The following is a 22473-nucleotide window of genomic DNA, read 5'->3' on the forward strand; positions in this document are numbered from 1 at the left end:
AGAAGAGCTTGAAGGGGCTCAAGACCACATATGAACAACAATGCCAAGCAACCAGAGCTTCCAGGGACTAAGCCACTACCCAAAGACTATACATGGACTGACCCTGGACTCTGACCTCATAGGTAGCAATGAATAGCCTAGGAAGAGCACCAGTGCAAGGGGAAGCCCTGGCTAAGACTGAACCCCCAGTGAACGTGATTGTTGGGGGGAGGGTGGCAATGGGGGGGAGGATGGGGAGGGGAATACCCATAGAGAAGGGGAGGAGGTTAGGGGGATGTTGGCCCGGAAACCGGGAAGGGAAATAATAATCGAAATGTAAATAAGAAATACTCAATTAATAAAAAAAATAGAGTGGGTAGCCTCATACTTAAAAGAATTAAAGCAGAAGTATTCTAGATCCCTTAAAATGTGCCACACCATAACAACCATTTTTCCCATAATTTTATCACTTTTATTTGGGTATCCACTGATACCCATTCTTAGTGATACAATCACAGGTGGGTGGAGCAATTTCAAGAAGAATGTAGACTATGGGGCATATTATGGAGGAAATTAAGGAGAAAATCAGGTGAAAAAAACAAAATCATAAGGCACTATAGAAAACTAGCAAGCCAAGAGCAATCAAGTACATAGTGAATTCAGGAAACAACTGCATAGTATGAAGACAGGGTGTAAGGGCAAGAGAAAGGGCTCAGATGAAGGGAGGGTATGGCAGTGGAGTTGGTAAGACCAAATAAAGAGACATAAATATCATATATTCTAATGTTAAGTGGTGATTAAGGGATTTTAGGTGATTAAATATCAGGATCGTAAGCGATTTTTGGAATTGCACAGAATTGGGACAATAGATAAAGAAGGAGGAGGAGATGGAAAGAAGAAGAAGAAGGAGGAGGAGGAGGAAGAGGAGGAGGAGGAGAGTAAAAGGAGAAGAAAAGAAGAAAAAGAGGAGGAGGGGGGAGGAGAAAGAAGAGGAGGAGAGTAAAAGGAGAAGAAAAGAAGAAAAAGAGGAGGAAGAGGAGGAGGAGAAGGAGGAGGAAGAGGAGAAGGAGAAGGAGAAGGAGAAGGAGAAGGAGAAGGAGAAGGAGAAGGAGAAGGAGAAGGAGAAGGAGAAGAAGAAGAAGAAGAAGAAGAAGAAGAAGAAGAAGAAGAAGAAGAAGAAGAAGAAGAAGAAGAAGAAGAAGAAGAAGAAGCGTATGCGTGCGTGTGTGTGTGTGTGTGTGTGTGTGTGTGTGTGTGTGTGTGTGTGTTGTTTAGGGATGAACACGAAGTAATTTTAGTAATTTCAAAAGCAACTACAATAATCTAGGAGATTAAGATTAAGAGATGTGTTCTAAGATTTCTGAGTAAAAAGAAGATGGGTTCTACATAAGAAACATTTAGCAAGCCAATGGGACAAGAATTCGTTATCACATTGATGCAGAATGAAATTGAAGCAGAATGAAATGAGGATATCTCCCAGTGATCTAATATGCCTTCCAAAGTTGAACTAATGGTGAAGTGAAGTAAAAGAAGAAATAAGCAAACAAAAAAAATCTCGAAATGAAAAAAAAATGTGGAATAGACTGAGCAAAAGAAAAAGTTCAACAAAAAGATGCTTTCTTGGTTAGCAACATTTCTCATTTTCTGGTGACATCTCACGCTTCATTTTCACACAGAGACCTCCAGTGAGCTTACATTCCAAAGGAGTCACATCTTTTAACACCCAATGGAATGACCACATGGTTTTGTTTTATTGTTTTCAGAGCACTCATGGTGATAACTTCTCTGTTGTGTGTGACCTGTTCTGTTTAATATGTAAGCTGAGGGTGGAGACTTAAGAATAAACAAAAAAGAGATATTGTATGAATGAAGAAACACTGCACTTCAGAGAGGTATGGAACCAACATTGGCATGGACTGGTTGTCTATTCACAAAATTAATAACTGAAATTCCCATTCCTAATGAAACAGTATTGAGAGATGGGGCCATCCGGAAGTAAGTAGATTCTAAGAGTAAGAGTTTCATGATGGGATTGGAGTCTTTACAAAAGTTACAGGACAGAATCTTCTCTAGTCTCTATTCTTTGTCATGTTAGGATAGAACATAAAGATGGTCAGTTACAAACTAGCCAAGAGGCCTCAGTTGAACTCCATCACACTGGCACCCTGACCTCAGACTTCCCTAGCCAGAAATGTGGCAAAGACATTTCTGTTACATGAGCCAAAGCTTACTGTTTCTTTCAGTAGTCAACATAAGACAGATTATAAGGAGCAAAATAATGAACGTGCCAATGTTTGGTCAGGGTAGCCCAGGCATTTCATGGTTGAGAGACTGAACCCTGGCTGCCCACAAAGCCTTCCTCATGTGACAGCCAATTTGTGGAGAGGCATCTGAGGATCTGAGACAAACCTAAGAAACCATTAACCAATGACATAAACGTTGGAATCTCATCATCTCAAAATATCTTTTAGCTTCTTTTGCCTTAAAATAATGGCTTCTTCCATAGATATTTTCAGGATAAAATAAAATAGGCATCATGGAAGTATGCTGCCTAGGGAGTTTGCATTCATTTATTTCAGATCACAATCTCTCTGTTATTAGACATAGTACCATCATCACCAGCTGTCCACGTTTGAGTCCCCCCAACTTTTGTAGCTTTGCCATCTTTTCTTGTTGAGGTATATAACAACCTTAGCTGATTTTGAACGTTACCCTTTTCCCCATCTCTAAGGAACTCAGAAAATTAACTTTTATTGTGACTACTAAAAATCAGAAGGATAATGCTACCCCTGCTGAATGACCTCAGTGTTTAATGTGAGACCTTGGACAAGTTAGTCATTTCTTTGCTTGAGATTTTTCACCTTAAAAGTGGAGACCACAATCATACTTCTCACAGCTTATTGTTGGGATTTAAGAGATTAACATATGCAAAATGCCAGATGGTATAAAATAAAATACCTTATTATTGTTCAGACCCTCCTGTCAAACAGTGAATGAAGCTGGTTCATTCTCATAGCAGCATGATGAGATAATTTTACTTTCCCACATTATTTTCAAACAAGGACCCAAGGCTCAGAGAGGTTAAGTAATTTCTCGAGTTCATGCCACTAAGGAGGCAGCACTGCTGCTTCTCACTCCAAGAACCAGTTCTCCAGATGTCAGATCTGTGCCCTCTGTCACACCAATATGATATTTCATCTTAACGGAGCCAGTCATTTCCATACCAAAGAAGATAAGTGTTAAACCAAGCTACCAAAGAAACATGAAGTACATAGAAAGATGGTGAAATGGGCCTTTAGACACAGGCAACAAGGGTGGGTTATGAGGAAAGTTTCTTGAGTTCTCGGGTCTGAGAAGAGGTTGATGTTTTACTGTTCTTCATAACATTAGACCTCAGGATATGATCATGACCTAAAAGTTAGAGCCATGAATTAACTTGTAAGTTTCTTTTTGCAACATTGGGAGCCCTTAAGCTATGCTGTTCAAGCTCTGTCTATGCTTCCTCTTTTAATTAACCCAATTACGACTCATAAATGGTGACACGTGTCAGAGGAACAACCCTTGGAGGGTGTTTTAGTAGCTTGAACATCTCTGAACCTGGAGCATGTTCTTTGCATGGATGGCTGTGTTAGCAAGGCTAAGTCAGTGTCCAAGTTAGACAGGGACCAAGCTTGCTCTTTGCCCGAAAGGAGTATATTCAATGAATCAAGCAGTCTCCTTCAAGTAACCTTCCAGAGTCACACCGGGTAAAGGGACTATATATTTGAACATCATTTAGGGATTTGTGATCTATTCCACAAAGTCATTACTGAATTCTTCCAAAAGTAATTATCAATGCAAGTTCTTCTACAATTTTTAAGATTCTGTGTCAGAATGGAAAGCCTGTTTTCTAACTCTAAGACAATGATTCTTAAACTCAACTTCACTAAGGAATCATCTTGGGGGCTGGTTAACACCTCAAACTTTTGCCCACGTTATACTCAGACCTACTAAGAGGGAATCTTCATTCCTAGAATACAATGTCAATATTTCTAAAATGCTATGTCTACTTTATTTGAGCATAACTCCTTCAAGGAAAAAAAACAAACAAGCAATCAAACAAACCACCAAAGGAAGGGAAAAGAAAGAAAAGAAAAATAAACAAAAAATTTCTAAACTTCATTGCAGGTTATTTGATATTAGGATTTCATATTTCATGAATTCTTTTCCTCCATATGGAACCTCAGGAGATTGCTTTTCATTGGTTCATGTCATTGATTATTCAAAATAAAACATCTTTGGGCAACACACCATTTGGGGGCGGTTCACAGAAACTGGGGCTATTAAAACTCATTTTCCCCTAACACATCTTGTAAATCAGTAAAGCTGCTCTCATTAAATGGAAGCTCATCTTGATTTTCAGATGTTCAGATGAACCTGGAATTCCTCAATGACAACAGAAGAGAAATAATTTAGGACTGAGGTATGAGACACTTGGGGAACTGAAAATGCAGTGGAAAGTATTCCACTGAAGCAAGATATCACTCTCATTTCCCAGAGGGTAAGTAACTGTAGTCATCTCCCAAGAGTTAGTCCTTAAAAAATATCAGTATAGAGCAGTCAGTTTAGAAACTCACCAATTTGCCTGGTGGCAATGGTGCACACCTTTAGTCCCAACACTCAGGAGATAGGTAGATCTCTGTGAGTTCAAGGCCAGTTTAGTCTAATATTATTACATCCAGAGCTATACAGAGAAACCTTGTCTCAAAAACCAAAACAAACTCAACAACTTGACAAATTATTTGAAGCTTCAAGGCTTATTCCCAAGACCATGAAATATGTTTTATGTATTTCTGCCTTTTGTTTGAAGTGTAGTGTTTTAGTTTAATACAAGTAGGATGCTCGTACAAATGAAAGAAGACTCATTTCTTACTTACTGAATTATTCATATCTTCATTCAGGTCTAGCTTTTACTCCTGGTTTTTCCTTTCACTACTGTGTTCTCATCCCAATAACCAGGATTATCTTTGTAGGACTGCCTTAATTTTCTTCAAAAGTGCACTTGACAAAGAAAAGACACTAGTCTATGTGGTCACAGTGTGGTGGAAGAGGTTGTGAATGAACATGTCAGTTTTCAAATTAGGCCAATAAATTGACATCACTTTCAGGTGGTTACATGCCCTTGAGTCATGTGGTAAAAGGGAATACACATATATTACCAGATTAATACACATTTTCAGACAATAGTCATTTTGTTAAAATGTTTCAATCTGAACACAATTGGGTGTAACAGTGGCATAGTCTATGCTCATTCATATCCTACTATGTTTAGAGACCTGGGTTAGGTAGTCCTTGACACTTAAAGCCAAGCAAAGAACAATTCTATGTGGCTAATACTGCATGCTAGGAGCTACTGGTATACAGTGAGAAACAAGGCAAACACTAATCGTGCAGATGAATGACTGGCATAATTATTATGTGAAAAGAACTTTCACTTATCATTGATCACTTAGTTCATTCCCGCATATTCCTATTGGCAAACAGTGAGTGCATTTGCATCTCCCACAAAGGCTAACCTGTAGGGTGGCCTTTTCCCTCATAATTACAATACTGCTTTGTTTATTATAATGCATAAAATGCAGCAATAAAAAATGATATAAAACTGTAGTGGTAAAAGTTCTCATGTTTCTTTGTGCATCATCTTCAGCATCCTCTGGGCAAAAGACGCTATTGTTGAAGAAGTGTACCATCTATCCTGGGAGAGTGACAATTCTGGATCCTCAGTGTTTCTTATTAATTCCCTCAAAACTCATCCAAGAGCTATAAAATCTAATTGGACCTCTAACCTCCCCTTCCCAGAAGCAGCATTAGTTTGGATGAAACCTGTAGGATATGAAGGAAGGAGCCAGGCAGATTTAAAGCATATTTTTTTACAACAGGCATAATCCTGTTTTCTAACTTATTATTTCTTCAATAGACTATGATAGTATTTTTGAAAGGGCCCAAATGATTTATAAAAAGACTAAAGACCATTTCAAATTATCGTACAGTGTCTTATATTTATACTTTGTGTGCTGTTAGTTAGTATTTTATTTGTCTCTTCTGTATACACTATTTCCTACTTATGTTTCACTTCCCCTTTAGCTCACCTTAGTGTCTCAACTAAGTAGGAAAAGTACATTGGAAATTCGAGAGCAACATCCCTCTGGTTGAGGTTACGTCATGCACCATGTGAGATAGTTAATATCATCTCTACTTACGGGTAAGGGAAAAGGCTCCCAATCTCTAAGGTTAGGATGCTATAGCCCTGAGATGGGTTGTGGATTTTCTAACAGCCTCAAGAGAAGTAATGAAGAAGAGAAGCCTTCTTGAGAAGTAATGTCATTGGGCAGCTACGCACATATTTCCCAGGATTATTTCAGACTTTTTCAGATCTTACTGTGACAAGATAAACATCTTTGAGCAGAAACATCTCTATGCCTAGGTATAGGCATCATGTGCCTTCATAACATCCATGTCTAGAAAAAGGACCTACATGGCAACGTCTCACCAACAATAATCTCTATGTGGACAAATGTTAATTTTCCCATTATCTTCCACTTTAAGTCCAATGTGGCAGATTAAAATAAAGGCTTTCTGGGGAATGAGGGGATGACTCAGTGGTTAAGAGCACTGACTACTCTTCCAGAAGCCCTGAGTTCAATTCCCAACAACCACATGGTGGCTCACAATCATCTATAATGAGATTTGATATCCTCTTCTGATGTGCATGAAAACAGAACAGGTGCACACACACACACACACACACACACACACATACAGAGTAAATATTTATAAAAGGTTTCCTCAGAGTATGTAATGTTATCTAGAGTAGCCAGCCCACTACTATATAGAGTAGCATGAAGAAGAAACATGGAAGTAGGATGGTGAGTGGGTCAGTAGGTCAATTTAATTTTATTTAAATGTTCACCCAGTTTTGAGATTTATTTTTATTTCACACTAAGGAAATAATGAAAGAATAACTGAAATTTTATAAAAATGTCTAGTAATTATTCACATTGACTTCTATTGCCACATATGAGAGTTTTGGAGATCAAAGTCAGGAGACCAGAGATCATGCTCTTTCTGAACATGAGGACACTTCATGAGTCTGAAAGAGTACTGAGTATAGATTTAGCAATAACCCCAAAGTAAAGGAAACAAAACAACTCACAAAAGTTGGAAGGACAAGTTGATAACAAATTAGGTAATATAATTATAGATAGTCATTACATAAGATTGTATTATTTTTGTGTATGTGTGGTATAATCATGTGTTTTGCTTTATGTAAGTGTGTGTGTGTGCGTGTGCGTGCGTACGTGTAGATGTGCATGTGCATGTGCATGTGTGTGTACGAGTACAAGAACCTGGAATTATTTGAGACTGTGAGCAGCTCAAAAAGCATAGAATTTGTGAACTAAAACTCCGCCCTTTTGGAAGAGCAATAAATGATCTTGCACACTGGGCCATTTTTCTAGCCCTGGTCTCTTAACTTTTGAAAAGTAAATGTTATCTAATTGACTTACTATTAAGTCATTATCTGGCAGTTCTGTTTGTAGAAATTTCTGGAATAATAGACATGTAATAGTTTCATTATTTTATCATTTGCATTTCTTTATTTTACGTTTCTTTATTCCTGAGAATGTCATAAATGTATAGATCAAAATATCATTATGTCTACCCTTCTTTCCCCCTTCTACCTCCCCTCATGTCTTAGGAAAGGTTTCAATTACTGTGATTAAGCACCATGACCAAACGTAACTTGGGGAGGAAAGGGTTTATTTCAGCTTACATTCATTTCAGTTCCATATGAAAGTCTCCCAGTGGGGGAAGTCAAGGCAGGGTCTTATAGAGGGCCAAAACCTGGAAGCAGCTGCTGATGCAGAGACCAAGGAGAAGTGATGCCTGTTCGTTTGCTATTGATGACTTTGCTCCATCTGCCTTTTTATAGCATCCTGGGGGGAGCACTGCCCACATTGAGCTGGGCCCAGCCACATTAATCAAAAGTCAAGAAAATGCACTATACCATTGCTCACAGACTTATCTAGCAGTGAAAATCGCTCAATTGAAGTTTCTTCTATAATGATACCAGTGTGTGTCAAGTTGACAAAAAGCTAGGTAGTACACCTCATATCCAGCCCCTGTTCCAGAACATCCTCTTTTTAACATCAATACTTAATATGGTGTCCATTACCCATACTGGTTCTTCAGCACTGATAATGTGGCTCATGTAATTGAAGAGATAAATTTATAATAGTATATTATCTTAACAACTAACAGACTTGTTAGCTTCTTTAAGAAACTTGAATCTAGAAACTAGTAGCCCATAGCAGATGCTCATTAAGTATATCCAATGAACTGAACTGACTAGATCCTATGAGCAAGTGGAAGAGGATGTGCCTAGAACTGAGGTGACAAGATGTGCCAGGGTGGGGTGATACCTGGAGGGGTGGTCTCCATCCTCTCAAAGAAAAATGTGAGGGGTGTGGGGTAGTGACTGAGGGGAAGATTGGGAGGAGAGGGATGCGATCAAGATGTAAAGAGAACAAATAAATTAATGAAAAGAAGAAACAAAAAATGCACAAAAATGTAAGGTTAAAAAGTGTGAAAAAATGGGAAGATTGGACAAGGTCAGGGAAAAGTGTGTGTTGAAAGGAAAAAGATAAGGATCCCAAACCAAGAAAGGGATTTCTGTCTTCCTAGTAGCACTTATTAAGATTTAATAATATGCAAGCATTCTATGCTTTTGTTAAATAGTTTTCAATATAGGTAGTCTTGTCTGAGACCTTTGAGTCCTTTCATTATAAGCTCCCAGGCAATGTTGCTGCTGTTGCTCGTCCATAGGCCACACATACCCTGCGTGCACAACTCTGGATATGGGTGTGTAGTCGGCCAGCATAACTATTAGTCTTATGTGAAGTAGCTATGCCTTCTGTATTCTTGTAGCAACTCAAGGTTAAGTCGTAGGAATATTTTACTTAATCAAAGGCATGGCCTCACCCTACTTTCTGGCTGTGATCAATGTTAATTAAACACCTACACGCTAGCAGACTACTCATGAAACCCTCTACAAGGTCAATGTTAAACTAACTTTACACAAACTGAAATCAAGGCTTAGACATACAATATGACTTAAGCCAATGACACATACTAACTGGTGGCTCAGAACCCAGGTATGCATGAAAAGAAAACTAGTCTGTGTCATTATATTCAGTGCTAAGAGAAAGAAAGTTTAACAACATCAGCGTTATGTGAGAGTCTGTCAGCAATGCAAACTTCCAGGCTGTGCCCTAAGGCTTCTGTACATCTTCAAGTCTCCAGAGACTTCATATGCATATTACCATATGAACAGTATAGTTCTGCTCCACATCTTGCCTCTAGAGTGTGATGACAAGTTAAAGAGTAAGGGAATCTACTGATTTTGACATTTGAGAAATGCACTTAAATTGGCCAGGTTCGATAGTGGAATAAGTATTGATGGCCTCGCCTCTATGGATGAATTTTTCTTGCCTCATGAGCACAGTTTAGCCAAAATTAAACTGCTTTCTGACAGGTAAGAATTTTTCATCTCTGAGCAATATTTTAGATAAAGCCATCATAAACAATATAAGTTTTAGTAGTGCTCATAAGGCAGTAAGAAATAAGAAAACCTGTTTAGCTGCAGGATAAGTGCACTAACCTCATAAAACCCTTCTAAAGATATTTTACCAGGAGTAATCATTCCTAAGATGGTTCAAAATAGTAAATGTCTTCTCTAAAGCTGTCTGTTTCCATGTGAACACAAGCCTGTATCACAAGGCTCTGCTATTGTACACAGTGATCTAAAGAAATCATTTTGTGAGTGTCTATCCTCACAATTAAGGATGTTGTTATCCCTCACTTCTATAATACCTCTTGTTCCTAAGAGAGCTTTCCTATCACCTTTCTGCTCCTCATACCAGGCACTTGCGTAGTTTATATCTTGCTAACAGACACCTCTCAGTCTCCAACCTATTCCCCAGCTCCCCAAATGAACCTTTACTGCCAACCAATACTAATGTTCATTTGCTCCAGAATCCAAAGAATATGTATTTTTTTCTCTCATCCACTTTTCTTCCTTCACTCATATGGTCTACCTTATTTTACTTTTTCCATCACCATCTTGGCCTCTGCTGCAAAACTATGACGATGTTTGCAAGGCAATGACTTGTCTGGCAAGTTATACTGTCACGATTGTTTCCCAGTGCGTTTCACATAAGTGATCTTCTTGAGCCAAGTTCAGGAAGTGATGACTACTATGGGCCTTCTCATACTCTTTGTAATCTAATTCTTCTTTTGTCCTTTCTGTTCTCTTCTACTTCCTACCTCTTCTACATTCTTGGAAGTCTTTCCGAAAGAACGAACTTAACACTGATGGCCTTTTCTCTCCCACCACTTCTATTTATGCAAGCTAAGTTTCTACTCCTGTATCATGTGATAGTTCTCTAAAGCCATGATGTGTTACGGTTTATGGCTTATCATACATTTACTCATTTCTTTCTTGAGTGCAGCAATATGATTTGTTCTGAACCATAGGTTATGAGTGAGCTCAACACAGACAGAGGCCCTACAAGATTTGACTTGTGGTCCTGTACTGTTGTGTACTCACCATGATTCTATCTTCTGATCCAGCTCACCTCATGCTTCACAGATGAAATAAGGACCAGATTATATGGGAAATAGATTATCACTGCTTTATGCCGCTGATCTCATGGCTGCTATAAACCAAGAACTGTTGTTATATGGGATTGCAGTAAGCATTAAGTGAAGCTTTGGTATGCAATGCCTATGCTAAATTTGCCTGAAATATGGCACATTTGCAGTAATTGATTTCCAAGTTACTGGCAGAGATTGAAGACTCGTGATTCTCAAGGTTTCTGCTTCCCAGGACTCATTTCTAAAGAACTACCAACCTATCAGTTGAACACTAGAGAGGTTTGGAGGAACACAAGACATTCTAGAATTTCTTCAATTAGTCTTATTTTTCAGAAAGCAGAAGGGACTCGTTATTGACTCTGACATGCCTGCTGGAAGGATAAAGTATGTCATCAGAGAAGGATCCAGGCATGAGAGCCACAGAGAGCTGAGCTCGTCCATACACTCGTACATTCTGAACAGAATATTTTGGGGTTTTAGCATAAAAATATGTCTAAATAGGGCATGAGAAAAATGTAGCAAATAGAGTTTTGAAATAAGATTTCTCCCCCCATCCCAACCCCACTCTGTCCAATTGAGTCTCTTTGAGAGATTTTAAATTTTATAGACTCATACATTTCATGCAAGGCTGGGCTGTGCCACATGCAGAGTCATACCTGACCTTGAAATAAATGACAGTATGTGTAATTAGGCTTCTAGGGAAAACAAACATGAAAACCTTATTGATAGCAAGACTCTAATGTTCCATACCTTCTTGAAAAATCAGAATGTTTCTAAATATCTCTTGTACCTTCATTAGACACAAAATTTTCCTTTGACTCTGGACACTTCCTTTAGTCTGACTAGCCTTTGAATATATGCTAAGAAACCATTTTCATTAGAACCGTTTACATCTCAAAATCTAATTTACTCATCAGCAAAATTAGTACATTTATATATAAGGACATTATTTTTGAGGGGAACTTCAAAATACAAGCTGAAACTTGTCATTCAGGTAATATTTTTAAAGAAGGAAATGTTCTTATGCAACATGACTAAAATACCTCGGGGAACTCTGAAGTCATTTTTTCATTAAATAGAGCTGAAATTATGTGAACAAGTAGAACATGGGAAAGAAAGAGGCAAACAAAGTAGAGAGCACTGGGGAATGAGAAAATAGAAAATAGACTCGGAAAGGAACAGTGAATTCTTCAAGGTTACCTACCAAGTGCATTAGGGAAAGGGGGGGGACACTGAGCCTATATCAAGAGCCAAAGATATCCACCGTAATGGCTGTACACTAAACCTGCAATTTTCAATAAACATCTCATTCACAGCTACTCTATCTGGAAGAAGATATCCATATTTATCAGATTCTCTCAGAGTTTAGCCAAGTGTTGCTGTATAAATCAGTATTTTTTTTAAAAAAAATCACACACATTTTTACTAATTAGAAGCCAAACAACCATGATTTCATTTTCATATATAAAACCCAATTTAATTTCCTTAACATTCATTCTCTGAGGTCGGTATTATAATTTATGTCTTATGGATTCATATAGCTCCAGAAAGATTAAGTGGGTTGCTTAGGAACATACCACAATGGAATTGCCTATGTTTTCATCATTCTGAGCTGCTCAGCATCCCTCTCCATAGACCTTACACTTAAAAGAATCAAAAAGAGGTTTTTACTTAGTGAAAATATATGATTAATCAGAAAAAGAAAGCTTGGAGTATAATTAAAGATAGATATCGAGTTGACATTTAAGAGAATAAGAGCAACTTGGTTAATTGGCTATATGTGGCTGCTTTTACTAGCTAATCAATTGGGACATCAGTTGAGCAGGTCTATATAAAATCTGTGTTTAGAGCCTATTGATAATCCTTTTTTACATGCCTGTACCTCACAATGAAACCACGAGGACTCCAATAGAAATCTTGGAAATAATATCCATTCACTACAAGAAGTAGTTCTATTTGTCAAACCAACCCTCTGTGATCCATGATTACCTCTACAAAGCAGAGTGTCTGTGTTACTGTCAACTGTCAACTTGGAACAGCTTAAGTTAAATGAGGAAGTCTCAATTGAAGGAATGCTCAGGTCAGAGTGTCTTGTAGCCAAGTCTGTGGGGGATGGTCCTAACTCATATGGAAGGTTCAAGCCCACTGTAAGCAGTGACATCCCTAGGCAGGTAGACCTGAACTGTAGAAGAATACTAACTTAGCATGAACTGGGGAGTCAATCAAAGAGGCAACCAGCCAACAGCATTCCCTTATGTTTTCTAACTCAAGCTCCTGACTTGACTTCATTCCTTCCCTGAATTCTTTCAATGATGGATTGTAACCTGATAAGTCAAGTTAACACTTTCTTCCCCATCTTGCCTTTGGTAATTGTCTTATCCCAGGAACTGAAAGGTGACTAGAACATATTACTCTTCTGCTTTGTCAACAGTCTTATGCCAAACAGATTTGTTTAGAATAAAGAATTCCTTCATAAGCGGGGCCCTATGCTGAAGCAGGGCTTCTGTAGTAGCAAGCTCTCTCTAGCAAAATTCCATGCATCAACAGGGTATATAAGCAAGCTTTGTTCTGAAGTTGAGAGGTTGAGTATGTAGGGAGGTAGGAGAGAAACACAAAGGGCATCAAGAAAGCGGCTGAAAAGCCTTTAGGCAATAGTCAGGATACTTAGGCTTATTTCTTACTCTACTTACAGCACAGAATGCTTAGGAGTTCCTGAACCTCCTTAGGACTCAATTTTTCAATCACCCCCACCAGGCGAAGGAGCTATAGATTTTTTTGTTTTTGTTGTTGTTGTTTTGTTTTTAATTATATTATTTATTTACATTTTAAATATTGTCTCCCTTCCTGGCCCTCCCATACCCAGCCACATTCTGTTAGTTGCCCTTCTTCCTGGTCACCCTGGGGGTTCATCATCCCATACCCTTGCTCTCCTCCCCATGCCTCTGAAAGGGTACTTCCCTACCCACTCACCCATCACATCAATTTCACAAGCATCCCTCTTCCCTGGGGCATCCAGTTTAGCCTCTCGCAGCCCAGGTCTCTGAGATTTTGTAGAGGTTGCCCCTGTCCCCACCCAATACTGCTCTATATTTGGAAGCATTCTCCTGGCCCTCCGGGCCTCTTGTAAAAGAAACTTTATTAAAGCTCAAAACACACATTGAACCTCACACAATTTTTTTTTCAATTTTTAAAATATAAAATTAATAGAATCCTAACAAAATTGCTAGGATTACTAAATTAGACGCGTTTGTTAAATACTTATAACAATGTTAGTTATTTGGAAAAGAAGGTAGGATGAATGATTTAAAAATGTAGCAGATACCAAGGGACTTTAATATATTAATTTCTTGAATTCTACAGAGTCCTTAACATTGCATAGCCTACTAAATTCATGTTAGGGGGTTTAACAAATTCACCTTCTAGTTCTTAACTAGTCTTATTCAAGAAGACTTAAGAGACGCTAGTTCAAACCTTCCACTGATTCAGCATCTGTTGAAGCTAAGCCTGTTTTTATTTCTGCCCTGACCCTGTGTCCCAGTTTAGTCAATTGTTCTGTAATCAAGTCCCAGCCCTGTATTCTAGCTCTGAATGCTGCTCCTTGTGTCTGAGTACTGGCTCGCAGAGCCTGCGTGGTACTTCCAGTTCTGTGAGGTCTGTATTTCTCAAAGGGTGGCCCATGGATGAGACACCCTTTGTTTGGAATTTGTTGTTTGAACTTTGGGACGTATTATTTGTTATCTTTAGGAATTGTAAATGCTTACATAAAGATTTACAGTTTCAATCTCTCTTGAAACATTACATGATTTGTCAAAATGGCCTCAAGTCATTCCTGTCCCCTTTAGAGAGCTATGTGTTCTGTATGTTTCACAGTTCTCTGCTTCGTCTGTGTCCGGGATGTGCTTAGTGCCTCTGGGAACATCTGGTGCATAGCAAGTACCTGCTCTGTGCCAATTATAAGAACTTCATATGCTTTCTTCACTTAAAAGCCAGGAATCTGTTGCCATGTATCCCACTGACCCTTCCACCTGCTCCACACCATCTATCTGCAGGGATGTGTGGTTGTCTTGTCACCACTATCAACCATCGCAAAACACTCACAGAAATCCACAATAGCAGCCATTCTCCCACAGCTTAACGTATTGCTGGTCTCTAGAGGTAGAGTCTATCCTCACATTTTGGCCACCATAAGGATTCTGTTCAGTGTCCCAGGCTGTAGTCTATCCATCCTCTTATTTCATGCTCAGTGGTGCCCTTGGCATCCCATAGTCCGCATATTCACAAATTTGTATATTTTATTCTGTGAATTTTTTTTTCTGTAAAAATTTCCTTCCATTTCTATTAGGAGCCCCAAAGAGTCTATTTATTTATCAACCAGGTTCCAGGCTATGCAATAGGAATTTCTCCAAATGTTTGTTTAGCCAGAAACACAATGTTTGCCATGTCTGCTACTAGCCTCTTTGCAGGGAATCACTTAGCACTCAAACCATTTTTTAAACACATTTGCCTATACTTTTCCCCCTCATGACTGGCCACTCTGAAAATACAAATGAAAGAGAAATATTTGTATGACCTAGCCAAGGTTCAGGAAACAACAAAAGAAAATTCACGAAACCAATTATGCATATCATTTTATCATATTATCCCAATTGAATAGAACTAATTATGCAGTAACTATTAAATTCAGCTAATCGTGTACCACCAGACTTTTACAATAAAGTCTTAATAAAATTGTTACTTACATAAGGAATAGTGTCCAAAGTGTCTGTGTTGACAATTATAGGAGCAGGGCTAGCCTAAAAAAAAAAAAAAACAGAAAAAAAAATTAAGTTACCAATAATCTCTTCAGAGACCAATTCTGTTATTTTATTTAACAAAGATCACCACAGGCTTTTCCTGAGGTCTGGCACCTGCCCCGAGTGGGTGTTGGATGATGTAATAAGAAGGTTGAGTTCTCACAACTCCCCTCTCTTCAAGTACCTTTCCCCAATGCTTAATAAAGTAAATTAAATTAAACATTCATAGAAAATCACATCAATTTGCTCTTAAATTTTAAACAACAACCTAGGGTTTGTGCTACCTAAGTGGTGGGGAATTTCTGTTAAATTGGCTAGGAGTTAGATGTGTGCCATTTCTTTATAAAATGAGTTTGCTGAAGAAATTTGATTTTTCTCTTAAGTAAGCACAAGCAAATCTTGGCTGATATTTAGGCCGGTGTACATCAGTATACTTAACTGATGAAACAAAGGTTCACTTACAAATATTTATCTAGTACATATGCTACATCATCCTTTTACATTTATGTATTTATGATCATGAATATTAGACAAAATTTAAAAATCAGAGATGACAGAAGATCATATTTGATATGGTAAGCTTCCATTTTTAAAACAATTTGTACAGTTTCCAGTAATTTCTTCAAAGTTGAGTGGGAACCAGTGGAAGGTTGATACAGGTGTACTGAAGCATGGGCATTGGAAAATACGAGATGACAATCTATTTGCGTCGTCACTGACATGACTTCACGAATATTGAGTAGATCTAATTTTATTTTCAAGTTTCTAGAACTTTCACATCAACCTTTCCTGCATTCCCCAAAGAATCTTTAATCTCTATCCCAAATTAGAGATTTCATTTAGATATGGGGGAAAGACTCTCATCATGATTAATTGAGAGCTGTCCTATGCAGTGCAGTGTCTTGGCAAGGGCTCAACATTTGGGACATTTCATTATCTGTGCCCTCTGGAGTTAACAGAGTTAACAGCTCTGTAATGTCAGTTTGTGTGAGTGGAATCCTAATCAAAAGACTCACAGCATTCCAGTAGGTTTTGTGGGGCAAAAATTCTGTTTCTTAACTCAAAAGACCAGGAATAATGAACATAAACTTAATGTACATATTTACGCAGTAGGTCAACCTGATATTCATAGTATGTTATTAATTACCATAAGTACCTCATGGGTGACAGAGACCTTGGAGAAAGTTAGATCACATATACCCAAACCTCAAAATAGTGTCTATAAACAGAATTTTGGTATGTGGAACAGCTTTTGAGTCAGAAGACATGGGCTCAAAATTGGTGCAGCAACTTCTTGATGTTAAAACCCTGTAATAAGACCCTCTGACTGATTTACCTCCACGGAGGTTATTTCCACAGAGTGAAAATAACAGTGGTCATGTTAAAAAATGCTAAACATCAAGGGGAGTATGAACTTGAATGCAATTTAGAAAATACATTTCAGGATTAATGCTAAATATAACAATATAAACATTCACACATATATGATGGTTGGTGATCTATTTAGACTTCAGAGATCTCAGTGCTATGCTAGTTTGTAATAATAAAAATGTCACTGTCTATTACACATACACACAGACACAGACACGCACACACACACACGCATATATATATATATATATATATATATATATATGCTGAATATATGTGATACAGACAACATATTCTCATTTAATCACCAGAAAACTAGATTAAGACATTATTATCACTATAGCCTTATAAGGATGAAAAACTTGAAGTTCAGGAAAAATGATGAAAACTGGAATGTAAATACTGGGTTTAAAGGGTAACAAAATTCACTATTTCCCTACTCAGCAGCTATATAATTCCTGAATCTTAGATTGATCTATCTATCTATCTATCTATCTATCTATCTATCTATCTATCTATCTACCTACCTACCTACCTATCTATCTATCTATCTATCTATCTATCTATCTATCTATCTATCTATCTATCTATCTATCATGTCTATCATCTATCTTATTTATATTTCTATATTATCTATTATTTACTCTCTATTTAGCTTTCATGTCTGTTTGCCTCTCTATCCATTTTTCTATATTATATTGTATGTCTCATTTGATGACTCTGTCCTTTTGATTTTGTCCCTGAGAGTCACAAAAGGGACTATGTATCCTATCTTTAAATAAATTTAAAAATTGCCTTTTTATTACAGTTGGTCTTCATTATCAAGCATAGCATTGATCACTAAATTTAAACTGAATTGGTCTGGTGCTTTTACTTAATCTTTATTCTTCCTTATAGGTTATATTTTGTTACATGAATAAATTTAAGAGCCCATTTCCTATGCAGTGCTATCTATAACTTTCTGTTTGTGCTATTTTCCTTTTCCATATGTAAATTTTGTCTTTGCAACAAGATTCTATATTTTAAAATTAGCAGAGATTATATGCTTCTTTAGAATTCTCCATATGAATTGTATATACAGAAGAAAAGAAGAATTTTATTATGATTGTTATTAATTGTGCAGTGCTGAGTATCAAAACCATGGCTTTGCCCATAAATATGCTTTCTATCTTGAGGCTATATTCTCAGGCCTTCTTATAAATTACTGACTAAACGTAACTATCAAGTACATTGAGGGCTCAACGAAAGCATTATATATCATTATAAACTTGATCGAACATTTCCAAAGTACTTACATATCCCCATGCATATGTGTGAGTTACTCATGTATAATTTGTTCATTCTGGTTTCTGTTTCCCTTTGACTTTTTTGCAAGGGTCAGAAGTCAAGCCTAGATCGATCTGGTTGGGTTTCTGAGGTTTAGAAGATGTTCTCTGGCTGCTTTGGTGGCTCTCTCTAAGCTTCTTCTCCACACTGCCCATATATCCTCCCTGGTTTCATAGTAGATATCATCTTAATTGAACCTATCAATCACATTGGTGACTCAAAACTCCAACCTCCCCTTTCCATATGCTTATTTCCATTCACTGGGAAGAGACTCAGAGCAAATCTGGAGAAAGAAAATTAATTTTCTTTTCATCAGAGGCTTTAAGGCTGATGTTTATGTAAATCCAGGAAGGCACTTGAAATGTTACAGGATTAAGAAATGTTACCTTTCCTGAATGACCCAAACTGTAAAGGGCAAGTAGACTTCCCTTTACCACCCATTCTCCATTCTCTCCCACTGGAGGAAGCCTGTTCACAGCAGGATCAAGTGAAGTCAATCACAAAAAAGCAAGGAACAGGTGGAGAGAGCAGTAGTAGTGATTTATGAGATGACGTTATTCATTCTTCCCAGCTTCCTAGCTATCTTCGTGTTTCACACATACCCAAGCATTTGGAGATAGTTGTGGCTACTCTGCTTTTGTTAGCAGAAGATAATCTTGTGAACATGTCATTAAGAGAATCGCATTACTAAGGAAGCAGACACATTGAAGGCACACTGTAGAGTTCACGGTTGTCTTAGGGTTTTTATTGCTGTGATAACACATCATGACCGAGGCAACTTGGGGAGGAAAGGGCTTATTTTGCTTATACTTCCCTATCCTTGCTCATCATTATTAAAGCAAGTCAGGGCAGGAACTCAAACAGGACAGGAACCTGGAAGCAAGAGCTGACATGGAGGCCATGGAAGAATGCTGCTTAATCGTTTGCTCCCTGTGGCTTATTCAGCCTGTATTACAGAGACCCCAGGACCACCAACCCAGGGATAGCCCCACCCACCACATCAATCACTAATTTAGAAAATGCCTTAAGTGCTTGCCTACAGTCCATTGTTTAAAGACATTTTCTCAATTGAGGATCTCCTTTGTCTCCAATTACCCTAGTTTGTATCAGGTTGACATAAAACTAACTGGTAGAATTAGGCTCACATTGTTGCCCATCTACTTCTGGATGCTGCTAACTGCCAGTTCTGTGAAATATTTCTGATGAAAGGGAGCAGGTTATTCTAAACTACCTACAGAGAAAAAGTCTCTTCAAGCAAGGTTTTAATAGGATGTACAGTGTCTGGGCACCACAGGCGGGTACTGGGGAGCTCATGTCTGTAAGTACAGGGTGGACAAGGTCAAAGACTGAATCCAGGCCCATTTCTAATTTTAGAAGCAACATAGGAAACAGAACAGCTAACTAAGTCATCATGCCATGAACAGTAAAGCTTTCAGTGTAAGAAACTGTACAGTGGTTTCAACTTATCCAAGCATGAAAATCGAAAGCAAACAGTCACCAATGGGTCAAGTTAAGAAGGAGACAAAATATGATGGGAGGCATTGACCAAATATTAGGGCTTGGCATCGTAACGATCTTCTCGGTCTTTTAGGATGTGACTCTTGAGTGAGAACTGACAAGAGTATGGTCATATGGTCCCTAACAAATACCTTGGTGGGGGAGAGAGAGAGAGAGACAGAGAGAGAGAGAGAGAGAGAGAGAGAGAGAGAGAGAGAGAGAGACAGAGAGAGAGAGAGAGAGAGAGAGAGAGAGAGAGAGAGAGAGAGAGAGAGAGAGAGAGACGGGGCCTGGAATTTCCTGAAACCCTGAAAACTATAAACCTCTGAACCACAAGTTACTTATCAGCTGGCTTTCACTGGCTCCTGTTAGATACCCTATTAGCCAAATTTTATTTTCATAGTCCATGGAGAGGCCATGCAGGGTAAGCCCCAGTAGAATTATAGTTTGATCCCAGAGTGGAAAGTAGCATATTTGGGATTATTATCCATATGTTCTATCAGGTCTGAAATAAGACCTCAGTATTGAGGACTGGATTGGGTATGACAAGGTTACTGAGTTTTGTGTTAGTTTTTTCCATGCCCCCTCTACTACTAAATTGGCCTATATGGAAACAAGAATGGTGGAAAAAAATCATTTATCTTTTTCACACATTGTACTCTTGTTATCCTTTGAAGTGAAAACGTTTGCTTCCTTCTCTTTATTCCAGTCAGTTTGCTGTGCTGGGTCCACACATCTCTGGATATTCTCAGGTTTCTATTGTCAGATGAAGGAATTACTTTGAAGCCTACAAGTAGGATCAAGGTATAAACCTATATCAGTTGAAGACTTCCAATGCCACCACTCAGCCATTTCTAGCTTCCTACATTAAAAGATGGGGTGGCTAGGCATGACACGTGCTAAGTGGCACCTACTGCATGTGAATTGGCTTATTGAATCACCATGTAGTACTATGAGAAAGGAACAATGAACAATTACCTGTGATTTACAAGTGGGAAAACAAGAGGATTTTGAAGCTTAAATAGAGGATATTTATCTTCATTCTTTAATTTTACAAACAGGGTAATAAAGAAAGAAAAGTGGCATGCTTCTTAATTACTCAAAATAAGAACTGAGGCTATAATAGTATTATGTATCAGTGATAGTCATACTTTAACATGAATTGATGCATTTAATTTTTGTTGTATTCAAAATAAATGGTATTTCATCACTGAAAAGAAACAGAAAAATAAAGACAGGGAGCCAAGGGTCAGGCAGGGTAGGCAGGGGAAAGGAAGGTGAAGGAAGGAAAAGGAATGGAAAGAAAGGAGAGGAGGGGCAGGGCAGGGAAGGGGAGGGGAAGTGCGAACAAAAGTAATTTGCAGGGGAGGTGAGGAGACAGGAAGGGAATGTAAGGCAGAGTAAGGGAAGGAGAGGAGAAAAGGAAAACAGAAAGGAGAGAGGTGTGGGTGGGATGGAGGAGAACAGGAGAGCAAAAGGAGTTAAGTCAAAGTTGAGAAACTCATTTGGTTAAGGTCATAGATCTAAGATCCATGAGAAGTTTATCCCTAGGGCATAAACCAATTTTCTAATTGACCTGTTGAATTTGAGATAAGCAGACTAAAATGATTCCCTTTTCTCTTCCCCCTTTCCTTTTTATTTATTTATTTTTTATTTATTTTCTTTCCTGGCCTGGAAAGTTAGGAGTTTCTCTTTCACACTCTGAAGAGAAGTTTCTCTTTGTACTAAGATTCAATTTCCCAATTCTCACAAGGTTTCTAGGTCCTCTAATCTGCTGCAAATTTCTGCTTTAAAAAATGGGACAATGCTATTTTCTAGTTAACCTATTTCTCAAAAAGTGATGTGGAAAAATAATGCAGTGAAGCCCTAAAAATAGAATGCTATGTTGATACTGGATTTAGGTTTTGCTCTTTAAAATATTGTCTCACATTCCCTTCTCCACAACACCAACCAGGTAAGTGCAATGCTCTGTAATTTAGCTATACTAATAGCTAATGCTACTAAATTCACCTATGGGTTCTTGTCACCTAATTTATGCTCAATCTGCAGTGACCAGAGCGTGCTCCTCACAGCAAAGGACACAGAGGCAAGGAGAGTGGGCAAGAAAGCAACATGAATGGATAGAGGTTTAACAAGCTGAACGTCACTACATGCTAATGGCTGAAGTAGCTAAGATCTTGGATCTTGCCCTTCTTAACCAAACCAAACCAAACCAAACCAAACCAACCCAACCCAACCCAACCCAACCATACCAACCAAACCAAACCAAACCAAACCAAACCAAACCAAACCATACCAAACAAAAACCAATACATGGCAACCTACCTCCTTTGTTATCAGCGAAGCTCAAAAAATAGGAACACTGAATAGCAAATTTATGTTTTTCACATGAACAAATTCAACTCTGAAATAACAACTCCTTTTGAATCCCCCTTAGATTTATTTATTTATTTATTTATTTATTTATTTGAAACAGGCTGTTGGTATATAGACTAGGCTGTCTTAAAACTCATGATTGTACAGCTTTATATTCCTGAATGCAATGAAGTTTCTTAATGGTAAAACAGAATATCGTAATGGATTTATTAAAATGGTGTGAAATCCCCTCCCTAATGTTCAGCTGGGAACAGAACGATTCAAACCTGTTGATCTTTTTTCCCAAACTGTAACTTTTAGCCAATCACTATACAGGACTACTTTCCTAATGGTGTAGAGACTCAATGAGTAGACAGAAGTCTGTTCTACTTAACCAATTTCTTCATCAATACCATAACTAGTATTTCAGCCCTTTGGATTAAGTTTTTTCCATGGACAG

At 38.1% G+C, this 22473-nt stretch overlaps 1 protein-coding gene across 1 annotated transcript in view; it reads right to left on the bottom strand.

Annotated features, from left to right (window-relative positions):
• Dlg2 (discs large MAGUK scaffold protein 2) overlaps positions 1–22473 on the bottom strand; it is a 1821467-nt gene that overhangs the window by 675416 nt on the left and 1123578 nt on the right. The window contains 1 exon segment of the mRNA XM_032895287.1: positions 15411–15464. Within this exon segment, the coding sequence (XP_032751178.1) occupies positions 15411–15464 (54 nt within the window).

This window comes from Rattus rattus, chromosome 2, assembly GCF_011064425.1.
Source record: "Rattus rattus isolate New Zealand chromosome 2, Rrattus_CSIRO_v1, whole genome shotgun sequence".
NCBI lineage: Eukaryota > Metazoa > Chordata > Mammalia > Rodentia > Muridae > Rattus > Rattus rattus.